At 46.1% G+C, this 25,134-nt stretch overlaps 1 protein-coding gene across 7 annotated transcripts in view; it reads left to right on the top strand.

Annotated features, from left to right (window-relative positions):
• LOC142470678 (volume-regulated anion channel subunit LRRC8C-like) overlaps positions 1-23,170 on the top strand; it is a 55,932-nt gene extending 32,762 nt beyond the window's left edge. For 6 of the 7 annotated variants that reach the window (XM_075577297.1, XM_075577298.1, XM_075577294.1 and 3 more), the window contains 2 exons: positions 16,981-19,305; positions 22,927-23,170. In XM_075577297.1, coding sequence (XP_075433412.1) covers positions 16,996-19,305; positions 22,927-22,941 — 2,325 coding nt within the window. In that variant the 5' untranslated portion in view covers positions 16,981-16,995 and the 3' untranslated portion in view covers positions 22,942-23,170. The remainder of the gene's footprint in view (positions 1-16,980; positions 19,306-22,926) is intronic. The other variant, XM_075577299.1, reaches the window with a different exon arrangement.
• The last annotated feature ends 1,964 nt before the right edge of the window (positions 23,171-25,134 follow it).

Raw genomic sequence — 25,134 nt, 5'->3', positions numbered from 1 at the left:
TATGGCATGTCCGATCCCGATTCTCGCCGTCTTCTATTTTGTCCTCCAGTATTCTGACTTGGTCCGTTAGCGTAGTAATTTGAGTCTGGGTATGTGCCATGGCCCCTGCCGTCTCATCCGATTTGGACTCCAGGGCGTCAGTCCTCTCTCCCAGTGCATCCACATCCTTTCTCAGTGCCCACAGCTCAGATTTAAAGAATTTCTTCATGTGGGAACAAAATTCTTTCATGTCCTTGCCGCGCATGATTTCAAGATCCTCCGGTTCAGGATCATCATCCGCAATCTCCATCTCTGGCTTTGCTCGTTTTTGCTGGCTCTTTACTTTTAAAATACGTGGTGACTGGTTGTTTTTTTTTCCGTAGAGCTTTGACCGTTGCCATCGCTAGACGTTTAGGGGCACTTTCGTGGGGGAATAGCTAATGATCACCCGCTGTTGCTGCAATATATTGATTTAAAGGCGCCGGTGGGAACGGAGCTCTGCCACTAAGCCTCCATTCACCTTCCCGTCGCGCATGCGCCTCTATTGAAGTCATCTTAAAGGCAAATGAAGCACAGCCATTCTGATTGGCTGGCATCATTCCCTTTAAGTGACGTCATGTAAAAAAAAAAAAATTAAAGTCGGTACATGGTTTTAACAGCCAATCAGGTGGCTGCTAACCATTTTGAGGCTAAATGTGATTTCACAAGCCCTATTTAAGGCCGTGACGCCTCATTTGAGCCCAAGAAGACGACGAGACAACATTGGTTGGGATTTACCATGGGGTTTTTTGGATTGACAGATAAAGATAGAAGATAAAGAAGATCAAGAAATGGTAACAGATGAAGATAGAAGGTGATTAAAGAAAGAAAAAAGAATATTTGGGTATCTGATCCGGATCTTCATGGCGGATGGCATCGGATGCTGTTGGAGGCCTTCAAGGTACGTGAGCTTCCTGTTACCCTGGGAGTCGGAGGGCCACCGCTTCTAATGGTAAGTAATACAGGTAAACCCCGTTATAGCACGGTCTTCGGGGGCCACCCGATCCGACCGCGCTAGACCCGGGGTCGCGCTAATTTTTAAAAAATGGCCGCCGCGCGCCTGATCGGGAGGGAGTGAGGAGGGAAGGAAGGGGTGGCCGGAAGCCCTACACGTCCCCTAGCAGCGGCAAGTCCTCCCACCACCGGCATCCATTTCCTCCCCCCAGGCCCCCACACCTACCAGCCCTCCGCGGCATAGCGGGGGTTAAGATGGCGGCGCCCGTGCTGAGCGTGTCTGTGCCGCGGTGGGAGAGCGGGGCCCGGTATGCGGTGTGCGCGCTGGGGATCCTGCTGGCCCTCTACGCCTACCACGTGGAGAGGGAGAAGGAGAGGGACCCTGGCTACCAGGCAATGTGCGACCTCAGCGAGTGGGTGCGCTGCTCCAGCGTCCTATCCTCCAGGTACCGGGGAGGGAGGGGGAGACCCGCACACCGGTCCTGACATGCAGGGAGGGGGAGACCCACACACCGGTCCTGACATGCAGCCGCAGGGAGGAAGGACACCAGAGCAAGGGACCGGTACTGATCACCACCTCCCCGTGTCAGGAGAGATAAGGACTAAAGGGGGAGGAGGGAGCATGCTTCCCTCACTGGAAGTCTCATCCTCTGAGGGGTTAATATGGCTGTAACAGGGGGGATATGACTTCAGTGCGGGTGTGAGGTTTGTTTTATTGTAGGTAGGGCTACATTAAACCCCATGCGTGTCAGGGGAGGGGGAGAGAGACAGCACTCATTGCTCTGCACTGACATTCAAGCGGTTAAGGTGTTCATTGTGGCACTCAAGGGGTTAAGGTGCTGGGGTCCGTGGGGGTGACACTGTTGATGGTTGGGGGAGGGGGGGGTGCAGGTGTCAGATCTCAGGTCATGTGGCTGCCAGCGATCAGGTGTAGAGAATATCCTCCTCAGCCTCTGGTTTTCCTTGGGGAGTTGATAATGGGAAGTCCTCTTTCCTGTGCTGACAGCTGGGGACATGTTTGTGGTTGTGCAAGGTCTTCTGAATAGGGGATGACTTTTTCAGTCCTGAAGCATCTGATGCCGGGGTTCAGACCTACCTGTCTGAGAGAGATATCTGTTTAGAGTGTGTGCAGTGTGAGCAGTGTAGAGTGTGTGCAGTGTAGAGTGTTTGCAGTGTGTGCAGTGTAGAGTGTGTGCAATGTGTGCAGTGTAGAGTGTGTGCAGTGTGTGCAGTGTAGAGTGTGTGCAGTGTAGAGTGTGTACAGTGTAGAGTGTGTGCAGTGTAGAGTGTGTGCTGGGAGTGTGTGCAGTGTGTGTGCAGTGTGCAAAAAAAACGGGAGCCACGTAAAAACCGCGTTATAACCGATTCGCGTTATAACGGGTCGCGCTATAACGGGGTTTACCTGTATATTGAATGTTTGTAAATGTCTCTTTTTACGGGTTTCTTCATTGGATGTGTTTTTTGAATTTGTGGGGGAGGCACATTGACTGATAATAAATTGTAACCCATCTCCCCCCCCCCCCCCCGGTCGCAGATCGGACCCCTAGGGTGTACTGAGGGCTGGTTACATGTATGTGAGTGGTGCATACCTGCTGGTAACAGGAGGGCCTGAGTCTCCCGTGATGGTATGGGGGACAACAGGGACAGGCTTCTGGGGTTCTCGCCTTCATCTTTTAGCAATGGTACAGCGCCTCCATCTCTGGCAAGCCCTATCAGGGTAGGGTGAAATCCTTCCAGAGAAGCCCCCGCAATAGGGCGAGAGATTTCAGTCTCAGTCTCTTTTAAAAGCAGCAAGTCTCTTTATTAGCACAACAGCTCACAGCAGCAATAGCAGATCATGTACAGTGGTCTCTTCCTCCTCCTCCTTCTCCTCCAGACTGTACCCCCTCAGGTTGGGCTGTCTGGGGCTCTCACTGCTACCGGCCTCCACCCCAAGGTGCAGACACTCAGGGTGGGGCTAGCTCTCCCCTCACCCCCTGAGCAGGGTGAGGGGCATTGGTCCACCACAGTTCTATGAACTCTACTCAGTCTGGCCTGAGCTCCTCCAACTGTAATACTGCATCTCTCTTCTGGAACACACTCCTCCCTGATCCCAGGACAGAACTCAACTCCTACTGTCTCTGACAGGAACAGCCAACTAACTTTAGACAGCCCCACCCATCATGATGTCAGCAGGCCCCTCCCCTGTGTCTCTTGCCTTCCACACAGAGTCAGGGGGCCTATCTCCACCAATCAGGGCAGGGCTTGAAGCGGGGAAACCCACGATAACTACTGGCGGCCTGCCCTTAGCAGGGCTTATAACACTAGGAGGATAGACATATAGCCCAAATTCTTACCAGGGCTACAATATTAATCTGTACCACTTTAGGGTACAGATGAATAGATTATTATGACAATATTTGGGGGGCATTTGTGGCTTGGTATTGCTGTTTGTTTTTTTAATGTCAGTTTCTTATGTGGATGTGATTGTTTGTTTTTTTCCTGCTTAATGTTAATAAAATTATTGCGATTGGTGTTCGTTTGTAGTTAATGTTGTATTATGTTACAGTAGCTAATGCGTTTTATGGTTATTTCAGATATTGTTTGAATGTATTTCTTTGTCTTTTAATGTTTACATTCATTAATGTTGTAGTAATTCATTGGTTTGATTGGTTAGTGTTACTATTCATTTTGAGTTGGTTTAGGAATTAATTGTTTTGATTGGTTAATGGTTTAATTAATTAATTGTTGATGTTGTTATTGCTTGTATTCATTGGATTAGCTGGCTACTGTTTTTATTTAGTGAAGTATGTTTTTTTGGAGTTAGGTTTTATTATTGTGTATCTGGTGCATTAATGTATTGTAATTAGGGTGCCCATTGAATGCTATAGAGGCTTATCATGCCCATATTATTATTATATGGGTATGATGTACCACTATACTACTCAATGGGTACAGGGTGGGTATAGTCAGTTCAGGGTGGGTGCTTAGGCCTCCCTGTTTGTATCGGGGCAGGGTGAGTTAACCCCTTAATGACTATAGCCGTTAGTAACCGCTAAGGTGATTAAGGGGTTAGGGGCCATTAGAATGTCTTTATTATGTATATACTGCATGCTTTCTTTCAACGGAGGACAGAGGACCTGCTGTTGTGGTAAGTATAACTGTATTTATTTACTTTATTTATGTATGCTAATGCAGTGTTTAATAATGGGCAAATAATCTATTATACATATCTGGATAATAGTTATTTTGCACATTATTGTACTGTATGTGTTAGGGGGGTGTATTTAGTTAGAAATATGTTTAGTATTTTTGTAGGCACAACATTGGTACCGCAGGCCCGCGGGGACCTCGGGATGGCCACGGGGTCAGCCGGGGAACCTCGTGGGGTCAGCCAGGCACACCCGCCGGCCTGTTGTATGGGTGTTGCGCATGCAAAAATGTAAAGCAAGAAATTTTTCAAAGTCCAGCTTTTTTTGCGTCTACCTTGAGCTGACGTGTTCTGTTGAACGCAACTTTCGCGTACGCTAAGGTTATGTAGCTTAGTGCATCCCGCTTAAGGGCAGAATTTAACACAAACAGGGTAACGAACGAGCAAAGTTGGACTTAGAAAAATTTCCTGAAAAAAGTCAGTTTTAGAGCGCAAAGTGCCTGTTTGCGTGGCTTAGTGCATCGTGTTCAGCGCAACATCACGTTCTAAGAGCACTTTGCGCTCTAAAAACGACTTAACGGAGCTTAGTGCATGACCCCCTCAGTGTGGTATGCTTAGAAGTATATTTGAAATCACAGCTTAAGAAAATGGTTGAGCATTCACATTTGTACACATGAAATGGGTATTGTACGAGTGCTGAGGATTTTGTCTGTGGCGTCTCAATATCCGGCGCGCGTCTCCTCGGATCCCTATGTCACTTCCGGACAGGTGGGGCTTGTAGGAATGCGCAGGTACCATTGCCTGAACTCCTCTGCACAGGAGAGGAAATGCGTAGAATCCTGTCCAAGCTATGCAGAGGAGTCCTGGCAACGGTACTTGCGCATTCCTATCAGCACCGCCTGTAGTGACTGATTACCAGAAGTGACATAGGGGTCTGATGAGACACACGCCAGAGATTGAGACACCACGGACGAAATCCTCACCCCTCGTACAATACCCATTTCATGTGTACTACCATTTTCTTAAGCTGTGATTTCAAATATACTTCTAAGCGTACCACTCTATGAGAGTTTTCTTCTTTCCTCATATCAGAGGGATATAAGAAAAGTGTCTGTATTCCACTACCCTGGGAAGACCCCTATTGATGCCTTACTCCACCGCAGCTCCAGTTAGAGAGAGAATGAGTGTCTAGCATGCTTCAATTACAAGGAGGAATCTGTGAGTGGAATAATATCACCTATAGTGAATATTTCACTTTATCATACTGGTCACACTTTGAGGCCTATGCTGTAAACGGCACTAATGGACTTTCGGCAGGGGCCTGAACTCGCCATGTTTTTGCCGAGTTGCAAGAAGGCCCTAATATCTGTGAGAGCAGCCTGAGCAAACATAGTGAGCTGCCGACGGCGTATGATCTGCCCTGCCGATAAGGCCCAACCCCCCCCCCCCCCGCCAAGATCCGGCTGCTGCAGCAGCGAGATCCACCTCTGTCAGCGAGAATGTTGGCGTATCAAAAATATTTTTACATTTAAATTTTATTAATAGTGTAGATGAGCAGAGGGTCTCCGGAGTTGAACCGTGTTGATTTCAGGTCCGTGGACCCCCTACTTCCCGAGATACAGGCCCCGTTATGGGGTGCCAGTATCCCCTATGCATTGGATTCCCACGTCATGTGATCGGGACATTTCCATGCATAGGAGATGCCGACACCCCTTAACGGGGCCTGTATCTCAGGAAGTAGGGGGTCCCCGGACCTGAAATCAACGTGGTTCAACTCTGAAGACCCTCTGCTCATCTACACTATTAATAAAATTTACATGTACAAATATTTAATAAACACCAATACACCACCCCCCCGTGCCCCCCATAATGTAAAACCATGATGTATTTTTTAACATACAGAATTCATGCCCTAGCCTACGGTAGTCCCTGGTGGGCCCGACTGGTCTCCACAGGCCCCACAGTGCACTAGAGGGGGGTGCCCACAGGGTCTGGGGGTCTCCGGGTGGTCCCCACTAGGCTCTGTGGACCTCCAGGTGGTCCACGCGGGTCACCATGGGCCCCAAATGGGGTCCACGGGTGGGCCCATGGGTGTCTGGGGGTCCCCGGGTCAGCCCCACAGGTGTCTGAGGGCCCTCAGGTGGTTCCCACGGGGTCTGGGGCCCTCGGGTAGTCCCTGTGGGTCTGTGGGGCCCCCACAGCTGTGGCCCCCCCCGGTTCTTCCCTGCAGGTGGTACCCGTGGGTGTCCGGGGTCCTCGGGTGGTCTCCATAGGTCCACGCAGACCTAAGGTACCAACCCTGTATGTAAAAACATAAAACATGGGCCTACATGTCAATCAACCCCCTCACCCAAACACATACAGTACAGTAATGGGCAAAATAACTATTATCCAGATATGGATAATAGATTATTTGCCCATTATTAAACACAACATTAGCCAGCATAAATAAAGTAAATAAATACAGTTCTACTTACAACAGCAATATGCTGGCCGTCCTCCTCACAATACAGCAGGTCATGTCCTCCATTGGCAGACAGCATACATACATAATAAATACATTCTAATGGCCCCTAACCCGTTATTCACCTTAGTGCTTAATAACCGCTATACAGGCATACCCCGGTTTAAGGACACTCACTTTAAGTACACTCGCGAGTTAGTACATCTCACTCAATAGGCAAACGGCAGCTCACGCATGCGCCTGTCAGCACGTCCTGAACAGCAATACCGGCTCCCTACCTGTACCGAAGCTGTGCGCAAGCGGGGAGACTATAGTGCCTGTTACAAATGCGTTATTTACATCAGTTATGCACGTATATGACGATTGCAGTACAGTACATGCATCGATAAATGGGGAAAAAGGTGGTGCTTCACTTTAAGTACATTTTCGCTTTACATACATGCTCCGGTCCCATTGCGTACGTTAATGCGGGGTATGCCTGTAATAATTAAGGGGTTAACCCACCTTGCCCCGCTACCCACCCGAAAGGCCTAAGCACCCACCCTGGACCAACTATACCCACCCTGGACCCATTGAGTAGTATAGTGGTATATCATACCCATATAATAATATGGTCATGATAAGCCTCTGTAGCACTCAATGGGCACCCTAATCAAAATTCATTAATGCACAAAATACACAATAATAAAACAAAAAAAACACAATTCACTAAATAAAAACACTAGCCAGCTAATCCAATTAATACAAGCAATAGACTAATAATAAGGAAACCCCGCTGCAGCTTAATGTATCTGAATATGTTGGTAGGGTGAGGTGCTGTGAGTGATGAGATAGGTAGAACAGCAAAGAAGCAAGAACCCAACTAAAGCACTCACTACCCTAAATGCAGTATGAGGATAAATTAAAATACATATTTTAATGTTCATCAAATTAAAATAATGGGGTTTAAAATCCAAGGATAAGACACACACATTTAATCCTATGTTGAGTGCGTGTAGCACTCTGGATTATATATATTGATAAGAACAAATGAGGGAGATTAGATTAAATGTTTTTAGGGGAGCTGGTATGCAGTATTCCCTACAAGGATGTTCTTAAGTGAATCAGGGATGAGGAGGTACATATGCAGCGGCATACACAACCAGCCACACCGTTTTTGGTATCTGCAAGCTGTTCTATCTACTGCCAGTAACGAGTGCCTTTTAGCCCTTATTACCACGGGCTACACCCGTTCTATGTAGGCAGCTTTCTACACCACCTCCTCATCCCTGATTCACCTAAGAACACCCTTGTAGGGAATACTGCATACCAGCTCCCCTAAGAACATTTGATCTAATCTCCCTTATTTGTTCTTATCAATATATATAATCCAGAGTGCTACACGCACTCAACATAGGATTAAATGTGTGTGTTATCCTTGGATTTTAAACCCCATTATTTTAATTTGATGAACATTAAAATATGTATTTTAATTTATCCTCATACTGCATTTAGGGTAGTGAGTGCTTTAGTTGGGTTCTTGCTTCTTTGCTGTTCTACCTAATACATGCAATAACCAGATCAACAATGAATGAATTAAAACATTAACCAATCAAAGCACTAAATTAATAAAAGAGCTCAGAATTATTTCAAACAGTAACCAATCAAACCAATGAATTACTAAAACAACTCGAAATTAATTGTAACAGTAATCAATCAAAACAATTAAATAATTTGGAAGAGGTATAGGATATGGGGTAGTAAATTAATTTTGGTGCTATGTATCCTACCTATCCATGAAATTTGCTTGGAGGCCCATCTGGAGAGGTCTTTTTTCAAGGACCGAATTAGGTTGGGATAATTTGCGGAATAGATATTTTTAGCGTTTTTTGTAATTTGAATACCTAAGTATTTTATGGATTTCTTTTGCCAATTAAACTGGAAGTTGAGCTTTAACAATTTCTCGGTATGACTAGGGAGATTAATGTTTAGAGCTTCCGATTTGGATTGGTTGATTTTAAATCCAGAGACTTTGGAGAATCTAAAAGAAACAAACATTTTAACGCGTTTCGCCGTTCTAGATGACGGCTTCGTCAGGAGTAGCAATCACCTGTTATGAGTGTCTATTTATACCCATATACCTATCAACATCCTCTCCTCCTATAGGATAGTTGATAAAACACCCCCAAATACTGGCAAATCAACTAATTGCCTCCGCATACAGGGATATACATATATTTGAACATTTGTAACAATTTATTTATACAATCATAATAAAAAAGTTTAGTAGTCCGAAAAAATGTTAAAAAATGAAGATTCTACCTTTTCTATTCATAAGTAATGAATCCTAAAATAAAACACATTAAAAATTGTTTAAAAATACATAAGTTGCTTCCTAATTTTATCAACTTATCATAATAAACGGCGATAGATGAATCTTAAAAAGACAAAGAAAATTTGATTAAGAGACAACAAAATATCAAATTTCAGTATATATACACACAAAAGAAGGCATATTTTAAAAGGGTCTTAACCATATTAGACATAGATCGGATCACATAGTTGAACCCAAGACAAAGTAAAAATATTCCAAAGAATGTGTAAAAATATAAATAATCCCATCAAAATTATATACAAATTGATATATAATAAAAATGAAAAATTAATATATAATAAAATGAGAAATTACTAAAGAAAAACACCGAGCTCAAAATCCACATTCAGGCCTTGCGGCACTAAGGTTTTGAGAGAAAAGATCCAAAAGCTCTCTCTTTTTTTTAGTATAACATTTCTGTCACCACCTCTCCAGTGGGGCAGTACATGTTCCAGCACTGTAAACCTCAGTCCTGAAGTGTCACCCTGGTTTATTGTGATAAAGTGATTAGATAAAAAGTGCGTTGTGACACCTCTCCTCACATTACCAATGTGTTCCAGAATACGTGTTTTAACAGGCCTAGTGGTCTGGCCTACATATTGAAGCCCACATGGGCATTGTATGAGGTAAACCACGTATTCTGACCTACACGTAATGTGTTGTTTAATAAAAAAAAATTCATTAGTGATATTTGACTGGAATCCAAATTTGTCATCCGATCTATGTCTACAAGCTAGGCATGTAGTACACCCAAAGAAACCCTTAATTTGGGGTAACCACCTATTTCCCTCTTTAGAGACTTTTTGCAGGGCACTAGGTGCTAATGAGATCTTCAATGAATTAGCTTTTTTTAAAATAACTGTTGGTTGTTCAGGTACTATCTCACCTAAAATTGAATCACTTTGTACAATGTGTCAATGTTTGCGTATTATCTTTGTTATTTTTTTCGGATTGTCTATTGAAGTTTGTAAGAAAAGAAAAGTCAAAATTTTTATTTATCTTAACTTTTTCTGAATTCTTTATAAGATCTTTCCTTTCTAGACACCCTACTTTTTCTACTGCATCCTGAATGATTTTTTCTTCATATTTCTTTTCCCTAAATCTTTCCTGCAGGAAGAAAGATTGTTCGTTGAAAACATTGGTATTCGAACAGTTCCTCTTAACCCTATGTATTTGGCCGTATGGTACATTTTGTAGCCATTTAGGGTGATGGCAGCTTGAGGGTGTGATATAGTTATTTATATCGACGTCTTTGAAGAAGGTTTGAGTACTAATCTCTCCCTCTTCTATGAGTTCAGTCAGGTCCAGGAAATTAACCCTTTCTCGACTGTACTCACAGTTGAATTTGAGGTTGATCAAATTGTCATTTAAATAGTATATAAATCTTTTAAGACTTTTCTCATCCCCTCTCCAAATAAAGAATATATCGTCGATATATCTCCGCCACAGGCACAAGTCCACACCCAGCTCTGCAATATGCACATATGCAGCGGCATACACAACCAGCCACACTGTTTTTGGTATCTGCAAGCTGTTCTATCTACAGCCAATAAAGAGTGCCTTTTAGCCCTTATTACCACGGGCTACACCCGTAGGCAGCTTTCTACACCACCTCCTCATCCCTGATTTACCTAAGAACACTCTTGTAGGGAATACTGCATACCAGCTCCCCTAAGAACATTTGATTTAATCTCCCTCATTTGTTCTTATCAATATATATAATCCAGAGTGCTACACGCACTCAACATAGGATTAAATGTGTGTGTTATCCTTGGATTTTAAACCCCATTATTTTAATTTGATGAACATTAAAATATGTATTTTAATTTATCCTCATACTGCATTTAGGGTAGTGAGTGCTTTAGTTGGGTTCTTGCTTCTTTGCTGTTGTACCTAATACAAGCAATAACCAGATCAACAATTAATGAATTAAAACATTAACCAATCAAAGCACTAAATTAATAAAAGAGCTCAGAATTATTTCAAACAGTAACCAATCAAACCAATGAATTACTAAAACAACTCGAAATTAATTGTAACAGTAATCAATCAAAACAATTAAATAATTTGGAAGAGGTATAGGATACGGGGTAGTAAATTAATTTTGATGCTATGTATCCTACCTATCCATGAAATTTGCTTGGAGGCCCATCTGGAGAGGTCTTTTTTCAAGGACCGAATTAGGTTGGGATAATTTGCGGAATAGATATTTTTAGCGTTTTTTGTAATTTGAATACCTAAGTATTTTATGGATTTCTTTTGCCAATTAAACTGGAAGTTGAGCTTTAACAATTTCTCGGTATAACTAGGGAGATTAATGTTTAGAGCTTCCGATTTGGATTGGTTGATTTTAAATCCAGAGACTTTGGAGAATCTGTCAAGTAGGCCAAATAGGTTTGGGAGGGAAGTGAAGGGCTTTGAGATTATTAATAAAATATAATCCACGTACAGGGCCGCCTTATGTGTTTGTGAATATACGTTTAACCCTGAGATATCTTGGTTGTCTCGGATGTGCGCCGCCAGAGGTTCAATACATAGGGCAAACAGGAGAGGGGATAATGGGCACCCCTGTCTCGTGCCGCTCTGAATCTGGAATGGGAGTGAGGGGAAACCCTGATGTATAACCTTGGCTGTTGGGCCTGAGTATAGAGACATAATTGCTCTGCTCACCTGATCCCCGAATCCAAATGCTGTGAGCGTTTCCTTAAGATATGGCCAGTCAATCCTATCAAAGGCTTTTTCTGCATCCAGACTTAATAACATACTTTGGGTGTTATTTTTGTTTGCCAATTCTAGCAGATCAATAAATCGACGGGTATTGTCCGCTGCCTGCCTTCCCTTAATAAAGCCGACTTGATCTGGGTGTATTAGTCTGGGTAGGATTGTACTCAATCTGTTGGCCAGGAGTTTAGCAAATAATTTGATATCCGTATTGATTAATGATATAGGTCTATAACTTGTACAATGCAGCGGATCTTTCCCAGGCTTATGTTTTTGAGAAATATAGACGCCTGCAGCATATCTCCGGGATTGGGGCTCCCGCTAAGATCGCGTTGAACATGTGGAGCAGCCTTGGGGCAAGTAATTCTGAGAATTTCTTATAGTAGAGCCCTGAGAAGCCAGCCGGACCCGGTGCTTTTGAAGATTTGAGTTCTTTGATAGCCTGTGACACTTCTTCCAATGTGAAGTCAGCGCCCAGCTTGTTTCGTTCGCTCTCTGTTAATCTCTATAGTTTTGAGCTGGCCAAGAAATCTCTTAAAGCCTTGCTCGTTTTGCTGTTATGTGCCACTTTCTTCCCATCATATAAGGAGCCATAGAAAGAGCCAAATTCTTCTACTATCTTTTGGGGGTTGGATGTGTGGATGCCAGATTTTAAGCGTAAAGCTTGGATATTAAACTTTGATTGTCTCTCTTTTAGCGCATGAGCTAGCATCGTATCCGGCCTGTTAGCTTTTTCATAAAACTTCCTCTTTGACCAGCTTAGTGAGTTGTCAGCCCTGGAAGTTAATAACATGTTTCATTCAATTTTGGTATCTTTTAATGTCTGAAGTGTTTGTTTGTTTGGGTGAGACTTGTGAGATACTATTAGAGAGTGGAGTTTGTCTTGGAGAATAATAATTTTAGCGTCTCTCTCCCGTTTTCTTTTAGCGGTGATGCTGATTAGTAGGCCCCTCAGTGTAGCTTTGTGAGCTTCCCAAAGATTTATATGGGATTCCACAGAACCTGTATTTAGCTTAAAGAATTGATCAATATCTTGACCTATGGCAGCACAGGGTGCGGGTATCTTTAGGATTGATTCATTTAGTTTCCAGTTCGCCCCTGGTCTAAAGGCCTGAATTTTAGTGCACCGTAGCTCTATAGGTGCATGGTCGGACCATGAAATATCATGGATCTCGGACCGAGCGACCATAGGGACCAGTTGACCCGAAACGATGAAGTAGTCGATTCTGCTATATGTTGTGTGTGGGTGGGAGTAAAAAGTATAATCCTTACTCGTCGGGTATGTCTCTCTCCAAATGTCCACTACTTGGTTATCTTTTATGTTTTTAAGTATCCTATACCTCTTCCAAACTTTACCAGTGCCACTCAGACTGAAAGATATACTCTCGCTTCAATCTGAAATTTCTAAATTCATCTGGAAGGGGAAAAAAACGAGAGTCAATAAAACAAATATGAAACGATCTGTATTGGCGGGAGGCTTAGCGGTACCCTGCCTGTTATCGTATTATAAAGCGGCTCAATTAAGTCACATCATACAATGGCACTCCGATCCTAAATTGAAAAGATGGGTGGAGTTGGAAGGTGCTGCTAGTTCCCCATTGGACCTTAGCAGTTTAATTTGGCTACCTAAAAACTCAAGAAAACACATTGATCTGCCGCTCACCTCAATGACTAACTCGTTATCGGTCTGGGAAGCTTCCAAAATTAAGAATTCTCTTACATCAGTCAACTCCCTAATGTCCCCCATATGGAATAATCCGAGGTTTGCACCTGGCCTAATAGGCAGCAATTGTTCAATATGGAGATCAAAAGGATACAATAGGATCAAAGACCTGGAGGGTTTTGATCTTAAAATTAAAACATTCGAACATATCAGATCAGAACAAAATATCCCCCACTCAGAATTCTTTAAATATCTCCAGATAAGAGCATTCTACAGCAAATTGGCCCCATACCCCCCCTGACAAAATTCGAAAAGCTCTGTCGGGCAGAAACCGACACTAAGGGACTTATATCAGCGATATATGGAGAGGTAGTCGATTTCTCAGCCTCACACCAACCCAGCTTTTAGAAACCAATGGGAGAAAGACCTAGGAGAGATCCTCGAAGAGGACGATTGGAACACCATATTCTTAGCCACGGCCAAAAGCTCTATTTGCACCACACTAAAGGAGAACGCATATAAAGTACTCATGAGGTGGTACCTCACCCCACTCAAATTATCTAAGTTCGTGCCAGGTTCTTCTCCTCTGTGCCCCAAGCAGTGCGGGGGAACGGCCGACTTGTTACATATGCTGTGGTCTTGCCCACGAATAGCCCAAATATGGGAAAAGATTAGGAATTGGATACAGAGGATTTTTGACCTCACTATTCCCCCAGATCCTTGGCTGTTCCTCCTGAACAGACCTCTAAAAGATCTAACAAAATCACAAAATAAATTAATTGCTCATTTTGCAATTGCAACGAGGTGTGAGATCGCAGCACTATGGAAACGCCCCGACATACCAAACATCCCAAAGATTCGGAATCGATTATGGTTTATCTGCCAGATGGAAAAGTTAACGAGTCTGGTTAACGACACTGGTGACAATTATCTAAACGTCTGGCTGCCATGGTTGGCACAAACAGACATCCCCGGGGTTGAGCGTAACACAATTTGGCATTGATAATGGTAGATGCGTTCTCCTCTAGGAGTGAGTGATCTCAAAGATCCCGTTCTATCTTATCCGCCTCAGCGCGCAGGAGCCAGCTTACACATTTTGCTGCCAACAACTGGAATGTCTCACTTGACCCGGCAATCCCAACATCTAGTAATAAGATACCTCTTTTCCCTATCCCCCCTACCAATTCCTAACCCTCCTCCCCCTTTTTTTTTTCTCTCTTACCCCCAAACCCTGCTCAACCCCGTTTTCCACGGCTCAGTAGGGCGCGAAAAGTCGTGGAACCCCCACTTTATACACAGCACAATGTTTCAAAGATTGTATTTATTTTACTACGATGCACAAAGTAACTATGTAATGTATGTTTTATTGTATTTCATGCACAAAAAAAATTTCAATAAAATACAAGTTATAAAAAAAATAAAAAATTAAATAATACAACAGCAATTAATTAATAGAAACATTAACCTACCAAGAAATTAATTATTTAAAAATATCTGAAACACAACAATTAAATGCATTAGTCAACACAAGACATTAATTAAAATAAAAAATCAATTGCAAAATTTTATTTAACTAAACCAGCAAAATACCAAAGAATGACATCCACATATTAAAGTGACATTGCAAAAATCACCATAAATAAAAAGCCAGAAATGCCCCCAAAATATTGTCCTAATAATGTATTGATCTGTACCCTAAAGTGGTACAGATTAATACATTATCAGTCAATGTGGCCAAAAAAAATACAGATCCAATGTTAAAACCTGTAAAAAAAATACATTTACAAACATGCAATATTTAACTTACCATTAAAAGCGCTGGCCCCCCGACTCCCGGGGAAACAGGAAGCTCACGTACCTCGAAGGCCTCAAACAGCATCCGATGCCATCCGCCATGAAGATCCGGCTCAGGTACCCAAATCTTCTTTCTTTAATCAGCTTCTTCTATCTTCATCTGTCATGATTTCTTGATCATCTTAATCTTCTGTCTTCATCTGTCAATCCAAAAAGTCCCATGGTAGATCCCAACCGATGTTGTCTCGTCGTCTTCTTGGGCTCAAATGAGGCGTCACGGCCTTAAATAGGGCTTGTGACGTCACATATGGGCAGGAACTGGTTTAACAGCCATGTGATTGGCTGTTAAAAACATGTGCCGACTTTATTTATTTTTTAATGACGTCACTTAAAGGGAATGATGCCAGCCAATCAGAATGGCTTTACTTCATTTCCCTTTAAGATGACTTCTCTAAATCCAAGATGACCGGCGTCACATGGTATTTCTGCCGATCAGATCGTGGGAATCGTAGGTCTGGGGTATGAATCCTGTATGTTAAAAAATACATCATGGTTTTTCATTATGGGGGGCACGGAGGGTGGTGGTGTATTGGTGTTTATCAAATATTGTAATGTTTATTGGGTCCTAGGAGATGGGTAGTCAGGATGTAGTGTTTTTTTTGTATTGGGGGTAGTGGGATGGATGAAGGGGGTATTAGCCCCAATGATGGGTGTTTAGGCCTTGCTGGTGGGTAGCGGGAGGGTTAACCCTTTCATTACCATATCTGTATTAACCGCTAAGGTAATGAAGGGGTTAAGTCCACCCGCAACCCCCCCCCCGCCCCCACAAGGTCTAAACACCCACTAAGGGCCAATACCCCCTTCACCTACTCCCGCTACCCACAATAAGCCTGGCACTGGTGGTTAACCCCTTCATTGCTTTAGCGGTTAGCCGCTAAGGTAATGAAGTGGCTGTGAATGCATTTTTCCTGCCTCGGATGCATGCCGGGGGGCTCCGGTGCTAGTATTAATGGGTATCAGCTCCGGAGACCCCGGCATCAATCCGATACAGGAAAAGGGCCTGATTTTTTCTAAATCCCGTCTCGCCGCTCAGCCCCAGCTTCTTGCCAACTTTTTGTGGCTGGGCGATTTTAAGAAAAAATCTCAATTCTAGAGCGGCAATCAGTGGTGAGATGCTGATCGGGGCTATTAGAATACAGAGAGTTTGAGAAGTTGGCAAAAAGCGGCGAGATAGGGCTTATCGCCAAGCAAAAAAACTGATTTTTTTTTCGGCCAACAAAAAACGGCGGATTTTCCTAATCTTGACAACTTTTCGGGGCTTACTGAATCACAGTAGGCATATTTGCCAAAAAACTGTCGAGATAGGGCTTATCGCCACGTACTGCATGAGGCCCTATGTCTTTTTAATTGATATTTTCATATATGCTGTGAACACTGTGCGCTCCCCTTACCTGGAAGAAAGACAAGATTCGTACAGACCCTGGAATGGTCAACAGAGGGTTTATCTTGAGCTGCTTTACATTGTTTATCCCATGATCACTTGCATTATTGTTGGTGTAGATTTGGTATTATATGTATTTTGATTTTTCCACATTTATATTCACATGATAACACTTGTTCACTTTGAGTTCACAAATGATTGATTTAAGATTTGTTTTCACTGAAGTTCACTGTTTGTGTATATAGACACGTTGCACTACGATTAGGAGTGCCCGATTACATTTTTTTGTTTAGAATGTCCAACCTATATGTGATTGCATTAAATATAATTACTACGTTTTATATCCATAGAAGATATTGTTCTGTTTCATTTAACAAATTCTCAGATGATCCAGCATTCTGCTTATGAATGCCTTATTTATTTTTAACTTCCTGTTCAACAGCTTTCCTATGAGAAAATGCTTTGCGTTCCCATGCCTCCTCACCCGCTAATAGGCACTTTGCTGGTTAATTTCACCTCATTAGACGTAGTGCAAGCTCATCAGTTCCCATCACGTTACAAGATGAATTTGGACCTGCAGTACTACTTACTGGCCAAACAGTGGTGCTACGACAACGCAGTCCAGGACTATTCAAGGTACTTCCCGTACCTCATCCTCACTAACTCCATGATCTTTCTTATCATCAGCAACTTCTGGTTCAAATTCCCAGGGACAAGTTCAAAGATTGAGCACTTCATATCTGTGCTGGGGAAGTGCCTGAACTCCCAGTGGACCATCAAGGCACTGTCAGAGACAGTGTATGAAGACACAGAGAATCACCTAGGCAAAGTATCCACTTCTATAATCCCCTCCACGCCATTTCTGCCTTCTACATCTGTCTTGGGAAATGGTGAACAGAAGGCAGAGCTCCGGCTCCCATTGTATGAAGCTTCACAGGTCCATTTAGAAGGGGCCACCCAGGATGAAAGACCACTCCTTACCTCTAAGAGCTCCAAGAAGTTTGCTGGAGCAGTATTAGACACGGGATCAACTGTGAAAATCCTGGACAAGAAGGAAGGAGAGCAGGCCAAGGCTCTGTTCGAGAAGGTGAAGAAGTTTCGACTGTACACGGAGGAAAAAGATATCCTGCACCAGATGTATAAGAAACAAACTATCCTTAGAACACTAGAGGCGGTGGCCTTTGTGTCATACGTTGGAATTCACACCCCGCGCATGAAGCACGTGGCATACTGTGTTGAGCCCTTGAATGTGACAGGCTACACAAAATTCTATTGTATCCATGGGCTTTGGAGGATGTGGAGCATGTTGTCTTTTGGGTATCTCTTCATCCTCAGTATATACATCTGCATATGCTTCTACACTCTGCACTGGATCTTCTACTATAAGCTAAAGGAGTACTCGTTTGAAACTATCAGGAAGGAGTCGGGTATTGACGACATCCCTGACGTCATCAATGACTTTGCTTTCCTCCTGCACTTGATCGACCAGTTTGACAAACTGTACTCATGGAAGTTCGCAGTGTTCTTGTCGGATGTGAGTGAGACCAAGCTGCTGCAGGTCAACCTGAACCACTATTGGAGCTTGGAGAAGCTAAAGCAGTGCCTGTCCATCAATGCACGGGGGAAGACGGAGCTTCGGCTCTGTATGCTTCCAGGCATCCCTACACAAGTCTTCGAGCTGGTGGAGATAGAGGTGTTGAGGCTGGAGTTCATCAAGAGTCTGACTTTGATACCAGTCATCACCAACCTAAGGCTGCTGAATGAGCTGTGGGTGTTGAACAGCAGGGTGAAGGTGGAGACTCAAGCCCTGGCCTTCCTGAAAAAGAACCTGGACATCCTCAGGGTTTGCTTCACCACCCATGAAGAGTTTCCGTCCTGGATATACAGCCTTTCACAGCTGCAGGAGCTCTATCTTGGGGGGCGCCTCCAGCTGGAGAACAAGAGCACCATCACCCTGCAGTCCTTCAAGGAGCTGACCCAGCTCAAGTTCCTTTCCCTCAAGCTCCACATCTCCAAGATCCCCTCAGCTATCATAGACTTGGCCCCCATTCTAAAGAGCCTTACGATACACAATGATGGCTCCAAGCTGCTTTCACTCATTAGCTTGCAGAAGTTTACAAACCTCATTCACCTGAGGCTCATCCACTGCCAGTTGGGCCGGATCCCCAGCTCCATCTTCAGCCTGGTGAAGCTTCAGGAGATAGACTTGAGCAGCAATAACCTGACCTCTCTTATGGAACTAACAAGCTTTCAGCAGCTGAAGAAACTCAACTCTCTGCGCCTGTCCAAGAACATAATCTCCTCCATTCCTCCAGATATCTCCGAGGTGACCAACCTGGAGATGCTCTACCTCAATGGCAACAAGCTGTCATCTCTCTCACCTGGGGTTTTCAAGCTCACCAAGCTGTTCCACTTGGATGTGTCCAAGAATAAAATCAGCGACCTGCCCCCGGAGATCGAACAGCTGGAAGGCTTGGAGTACCTCTCGATCTCCCACAACCAGTTAACCTTTCTGCCTGACCAGCTCTTCTCCTGCACCAATATCCAGACGCTAGTGCTCTCCAACAATAAGATCTCCACCCTTTCGCCTCTCGTCAGGGGGCTGACGCAGCTGAGCTTGCTGGACCTGATGGGCAACCCATTGAAGAAGCTACCCACAGAGCTGGAGATGTGCCCCTACCTACACAGGAACCAGCTGCTGGTGGAGAAGGAGATCTTTGATACACTGCCCCATGACATAAGAGAGCGGATGAAGAACAGTGGTGGTGTGAGTAGCCTCCTCCTCTAAGAACTGCATCTATCCTCACTCATAAACTTAGAAGTGGAGTATTCCAGTTGCTCTGGCTGTTGTCACTGACACACTAAACATTTCTGCATTAGTAGCTATAGCCTGGGCAAAGCCTGGGGGCCCATGCTCTTGTGGGCCCAATCATCCCCCCCTCCCCCCCATCGGTGGCCCCTCCCTCCTCAGATAGAGACAGGTGGGGGGAGATGGTATGCGGCAGGCCCCTTGCGTTAAACAGGATAAGCTGGCAGAGAAATTAGCAGTTGTTACAGAGGCAGAGCAGGACGGCCGGGGAGGAGCACGCTCTAGCAGCAGACACCGGAAGAAATACTTCTGGGTCAGACCGCTAGAGTGCGCCGCTTCCCGGCCATCCTGATCTGCCTGCGTAGCAACTGCTCATTCCTCTCCTGGCTTATCCTCTGGTTAATGCCGGGGGGCCCCCACCGCCACATACCACCTCCCCCCGCCTGTCTCTATTACCACCCACAGGTAGGCATGGAGGAGGAGGAGGGAGAGATGATGATGATGGGGAGAGGTGATGATGAGGGGGAGAGCTGAGGGTGATGATAATAAAGGGGAGAGCTAGGGATGGTGATGATGAGGGGGAGAGCCGATAATGGTGATGGGGAGGAGGGGAGAGAGGATGAGGGGGAGAGATGATGATGTGAAAGGAAGGAGGGTGGAAGGAGGGAGGGAGGGAGGGTGGAAGGAGGAAGGGAAGAGGAGGGAAGGGGGGGAAGAGGGATGGTGGAAGAGGATGGATGGGGGGAGGGGGGAAGAGGGGGAGGGAGGGGAGGGGGGAAGAGGGGGAGGGAGGGAGGGGGGAAAAGGGGGAGGGAGGGGAGGGGGGAAAAGGGAGGGAGGGGAAGAGGAGGGAGGGGAAGGATGGAGGGAGGGGGAAGGATGGGGGGAGGGGAGGGGAAGAGGAGGGAGGGGAAGGATGACGGAGGAGAGGGGAAGAGGAGGGATGGGGAAGAGGAGGGATGGGGAAGAGGAGGGATGGGGGAAGAGGAGGGATGGGGGAAGAGGGGGGATGGGGGAAGAGGAGGGAGAGGGGAAGAGGAGGAATGGGGAAGAGATGGGAGGGAGAGTGGAGGGGTTAAGAGGAGGAAGGGGGAAAGAGGAGGGAGGGGGAAGAGGAGGGAGGGGGAGTGAGGGTGGAAGGGGGAGTGAGGGTGGAATGGGGGAGGGAAGGAGGGAGGGAGGAAGGGGGGAGGGAGTGAGGATGCAAGGAGGGAGTGAGGGGGGAAGGGGAAAGTGGAAGAGGGGAGGGGGAGGGAGGAAGGGGGAAGAGGATGGAGGAAGGGGGGAAGAGGAGGGAGGGAGGGGGAAAGAGGAGGTAGGAAGGGGGAAGAGGAGGGAGGGGGAGAAGAGGAGGGAGGGGGAGAAGAGGAGGGAGGGGGGGGAGGAGGGAGGGGGAAGAGGAGGAGGGAAGAGGAGGGAGGAGGAGGGGGGAAGAAGAGGAAGGGGGGAAGTTGAGGTAGGAGGAGGGTGGAAGAGGAAGAGAGAGGGAAAGAGGAGGGGGTGTGGGGGAAGAGGAGGGAGAGAGGGTGGAAGAGGAGGAGAGGGTTGGGTTAAGAGGAGTGAGAGTGGTGGGGGAAGGGGAGGGAGAGGGGAAAGTGAGAGGGGGAAGGGGAGGGGAAGAGGATGGAAGGGAAGAAGGTGATAGGAGGGAGGAGAAGAGGGAGGGAGCAGGGGGATGTGAAAGGGGGAGAGCAGGGAGGGGGAGGAGGGAGGAGGAGGAAGAGGATGGAGGGGAAGAAGAGGGGAGAGGGAGGGGGAAGAGCATGAAGGGGGGAAGAGGAGGGAGGAAGAAGAGGGATGGGGGATAGGAGGGAGGGGGAGAAGGTGGGCACGGAGTTGGGGAAAATGAGGGGGGTGGGGGAAGAGGAGGGAGAGAGGGTGGAAGAGGAGGAGAGGGTTGGGGTAAGAGGAGTGAGAGGGGTGGGGGAAGGGGAGGGAGAGGGCAAAGGGAGAGAGAGGGGGAATGAGAGGGGAAGAGGATGGAGGGGAAGGGATGGGGGGATGAGGAGGGGTGATGATGAGGAGGAAGGATAAAAGTAGACAGGAGGATAGAGGGGGGAGATGGGGAGGGTGTGAGGAGGAATAGGGGAATGGAGTGGTAGGTGAAAGAGGAGGGGGAAATGCAAGAAGGGGAGGATGAGGAGGGGGGAGGATGGGAGGGGGAAAGAGATGGGGAAATGGGGAGGAGGGAGGGGAAAGAAGAGGGTGGGAGAATAGGAGGGAGAGGGGAAAAAGATTGGGAAAGGGGGACAAGAGGAGGGAGGGATGAGGAGGGGGGAGGAAATAGGGAGGGGAAGAGGTGGAGGGAGATGATGGGGAAAGCGGACTGGTACAGAGAGGGGAGGGGATGTGTGAGGGGATGGGGGTAAAGAGGAGGGGAAGGGAGATATAGAAGGTGGGAGAAGAGGAGGGGGAGGTATAAAGAGGATGAGGGAGGGGGAAGTGGAAGGGAGGAGAGAGGATTGAGTGAGAAGAATAAGGGAATTGGGACAGGGGAGGGAGATGATGGGGAAAGGAGAGGTAGGGGAAAGATAAGGGGGAGGGTGAAATGTGAGAAGGGGGAGGATGAGGAGGGGGAAGAGGAGGGAAGGGTGGAAGGGAAAGGTGGGGGAAGAGTAGGGGAGAAAGGGGAGAGGGGAAAGAGATGGGGGGGAGATGAGGGAGGGATGAGTAGGGGAAAGGGGGAAAGTAGAAGAAAGGAGGGAGGGGAGAAAGGGAAAGAAATGGGGAGGCTGGAGAGGGGTGGGAGATGATGGGGAAAGGAGTGGTAGGGGAAAGAGAAGGGAGAGGGGGGAAATGCAAGGAGGGGGGAAGAGAATGGAGGGTGAAGAAAAGGGAGGGGGAAAGAGGTGGGGAAATGGGGGGAAGAGGAGGAGGGACGGATGAGGAATGGGGAAGGAGGAGGTTGAGGGGGAGAAGGGAATGGGGAGGGAGGAAGGGGAGGGTGAAGATGGGGAAAGGGGGGAAAGAGGAGTGGTCGAAGAAAGGATGGAGAAAGGGGGGAAAAAGAAGGGGAGGGGGATGAGTTGGGGGGAAGGGAGAAGGGGTTAAGAGGATGGGGAAGAGGGAAAGAGGAGGGCGGGGAAATGTGAGGAGGAGGGGGAAGAGGGGAGGGGAAGGGAATTTGGAGGGAGAATAGGGTAATGGGGGGGCAAGGGAAAGAAGAGGATGAGTGGGGGAAGAGGAGGTGTGGGAAGGGGAGGAGGGTAAAAGGTGGGGGATGGAAGACGAGGAGGGGGAAAGTAGGGGAGAAGGGGTATGGAGGAAAGGGGGAAGAGGACAGGAAACAATGGAGGGGGGAAAGAGAAGGAGGGGGCAGGAAGGGGAGGGACAATCACATTGAGTGACAGCATTGGAGACGGGCGGCATAGTGACATAGAAGGACAGTCACAGTGAGTGAGAGCATGGGGACAGTGATAGAGAAGGTCAGTCCTAGTGAGAGAGCATAGGTGACATTGACAGAGAATACTTAGAGTTTCCTTTCTTGGTCCCCTCATATATATAATATATGTTCAATATATTTTGGGGTCAAATGCATCTCAACATCCCAATTCTCCCTCCCAATTCTTTGGCCCACAGACTCCTCCTGTTTAACGACTCGGTAACAGCGCTGGAGACTACAAGCAATGTATTATTACCTGCGGCCAGTGAAACCTGCAGTCATATATAGATGTCAAGCAAATTGCTACGTCACAGATAAGACAGGATAAACCGCAGTATGTGATGATCGTTTGATGCAAGACCTGGAGCAGGTTACCACATGGGGGACAGCCAATCAGCTTTCGACTTTTCTAACATTAATTAAATAGACATTTGGCTCGTATTCGGTGGTCAGTGCTTACTTCCGTGTGCTGCTGGATCAGAGACTGCAGTTCAATGTGAGACAAAGATTGTAATGGTTATTCTTGGCAGAAACAGGAATTCATATAGTGTAACATTGCAGGGGTTATTATTAGTGGGAACTGGAAACCAATGAGATTGCAGGGATTATGCTAAGAAGTAACAGGAAACCAATGGGATTTAGGGATCATTCTTGGCAGCAATAGGAAACCAATCAAATTGAAGGGTTTCTTCTTGGTACGGACAGGAAATCAATAAACTAGGATTTTCTTTGGCAGGAATACAAAAGCCAATAATATTGCAGGGATTTTTAGTGGCAGAAACAGAAAACCAATGAGATGGCAGTTATTATTGTTGGCAGTAAACGAAATTGATCAGATTGCATGGATTACTATCAGCAACAAGTGATATTTTTATTTGCTGTAAGAGTTTTTGTCACTTTTTACCCACCATCATTTATTAAATGTGTATTTGAAAGAACTTACATCTTCACATTGCAAAACCAGTATAACAAGCCTCACACTGATGAGACACAAAAGGTTGAAACAGCTGTCTGTGAGTAGGGTTACTAGCCCCATGCAGTTCTTTAACCCAGGTTGTACTGCAAAATATGTGTGTAGCCCCCTTTTCGCTATGACTATTGGAACAACGCGTGCTGCCGTTACCTGTGGCTCACAGAAGGCCTAAGCCTCCGCCGCTGGGAGCATGGGGTGAGCTCTCGCCCTTCTCGGTACAGCGCCTCCACCTGGGAGGGATCCTAGCGTAGCTGGATAACCCCTCTGTGACGGTGAGGGGGTACTCAAGCCAATAATAAAGGTATTATGCCCGGCTGGGTGCCCCTGAGCCATATTGGGGAGTTTGAAGTGTCAGCTCGTCAGCCCAGTTATGGCATGTGAACTGCATTGTATTTAAAGATTTCTATGTGTTTTACTGTTCCAAGAGTGCCAACCAGTGGAGATTCGCAGGGCATGAGTTTCAGGGGGATTTTATGGTAAAAATGTTGTCAGGGTGTGTTTGGATAGAAGGGGACTAGAGCTGTTGGCTACCCCAAAAATGTACCCAGGAATCCTACCGGATTCCTGGGGACATGAAGACACAGACCACCGGACAAAATCCTCCCTAGGAATCAGTAGGTGTCTCACCGCCAGGTCTCCCTGCTTCAGCACAGACCAGAACAGTAAGATGGGCAGGGGGATAAATCACATTCAAGGGTCCCCGGGTATATGCCCAAAACCCCAGAATCCAGTATAAGGGTTCGGAGTCTCTCCCACCATTTATAAGGTGGCGAGAGTAAAATGTTTCTAAGTCCAGCACTTAAAGAATAAAAGCGGCTTTTTGCGAACTTTTGCTAGGAAGCTCCTAGCGCTCTGAAACTGGCCATGCACATAGTTCAGGCAGAAACATATAAAACTACCATAACTCAATTTTATAACGTTTCATAAAAATTGATGAATGAAAGTCCCCTAAATTAGTGTATTAAACAGGATAGGAATAGTTGGACCTGCATTCAGAACACCGTAGACAGGGAAACACTCATTTATTATAGCCCCCCACTTAGTATGCGTATAGTGACTCACTGTAAATGAGCTGAGGATGTGCAGCTCCGGACTTCTAAGGCATCCCGCTGGCTTGATGCCACAATGTCTGCAAAAGTCCGGGGTTGAAAGGGCCCAGTGTCTCTGAGGTGTCAGGTTGAGACGGGTAGCCCAAGTACCCCCATCCTAATATGAAATCTGGGCCGTTGGCAAATGGTTGCCCAGCCCAGACTTACTGTTGCCAGGTAGAGGGGTTGGATCCCATGTGCTAAGAGGCAAAGGTGCTAGGTTGGTGTATGCACTTAGCAGAATAGGAAGCCACCCCTGCCAGGTTTCTGAAGTATTGTCAACTCCGGGATAGGTGGGAAAAGTTATTCCCACAGAGAGATTGGCTGCACATGTTAGGTATAGG

The sequence above is a fragment of the Ascaphus truei genome, chromosome 20 (assembly GCF_040206685.1).
Source record: "Ascaphus truei isolate aAscTru1 chromosome 20, aAscTru1.hap1, whole genome shotgun sequence".
NCBI classification, from domain to species: domain Eukaryota; kingdom Metazoa; phylum Chordata; class Amphibia; order Anura; family Ascaphidae; genus Ascaphus; species Ascaphus truei.
Note: the sequence above shows the minus strand (reverse complement) of the source record. Positions and strands in the feature narration are given on the sequence as shown.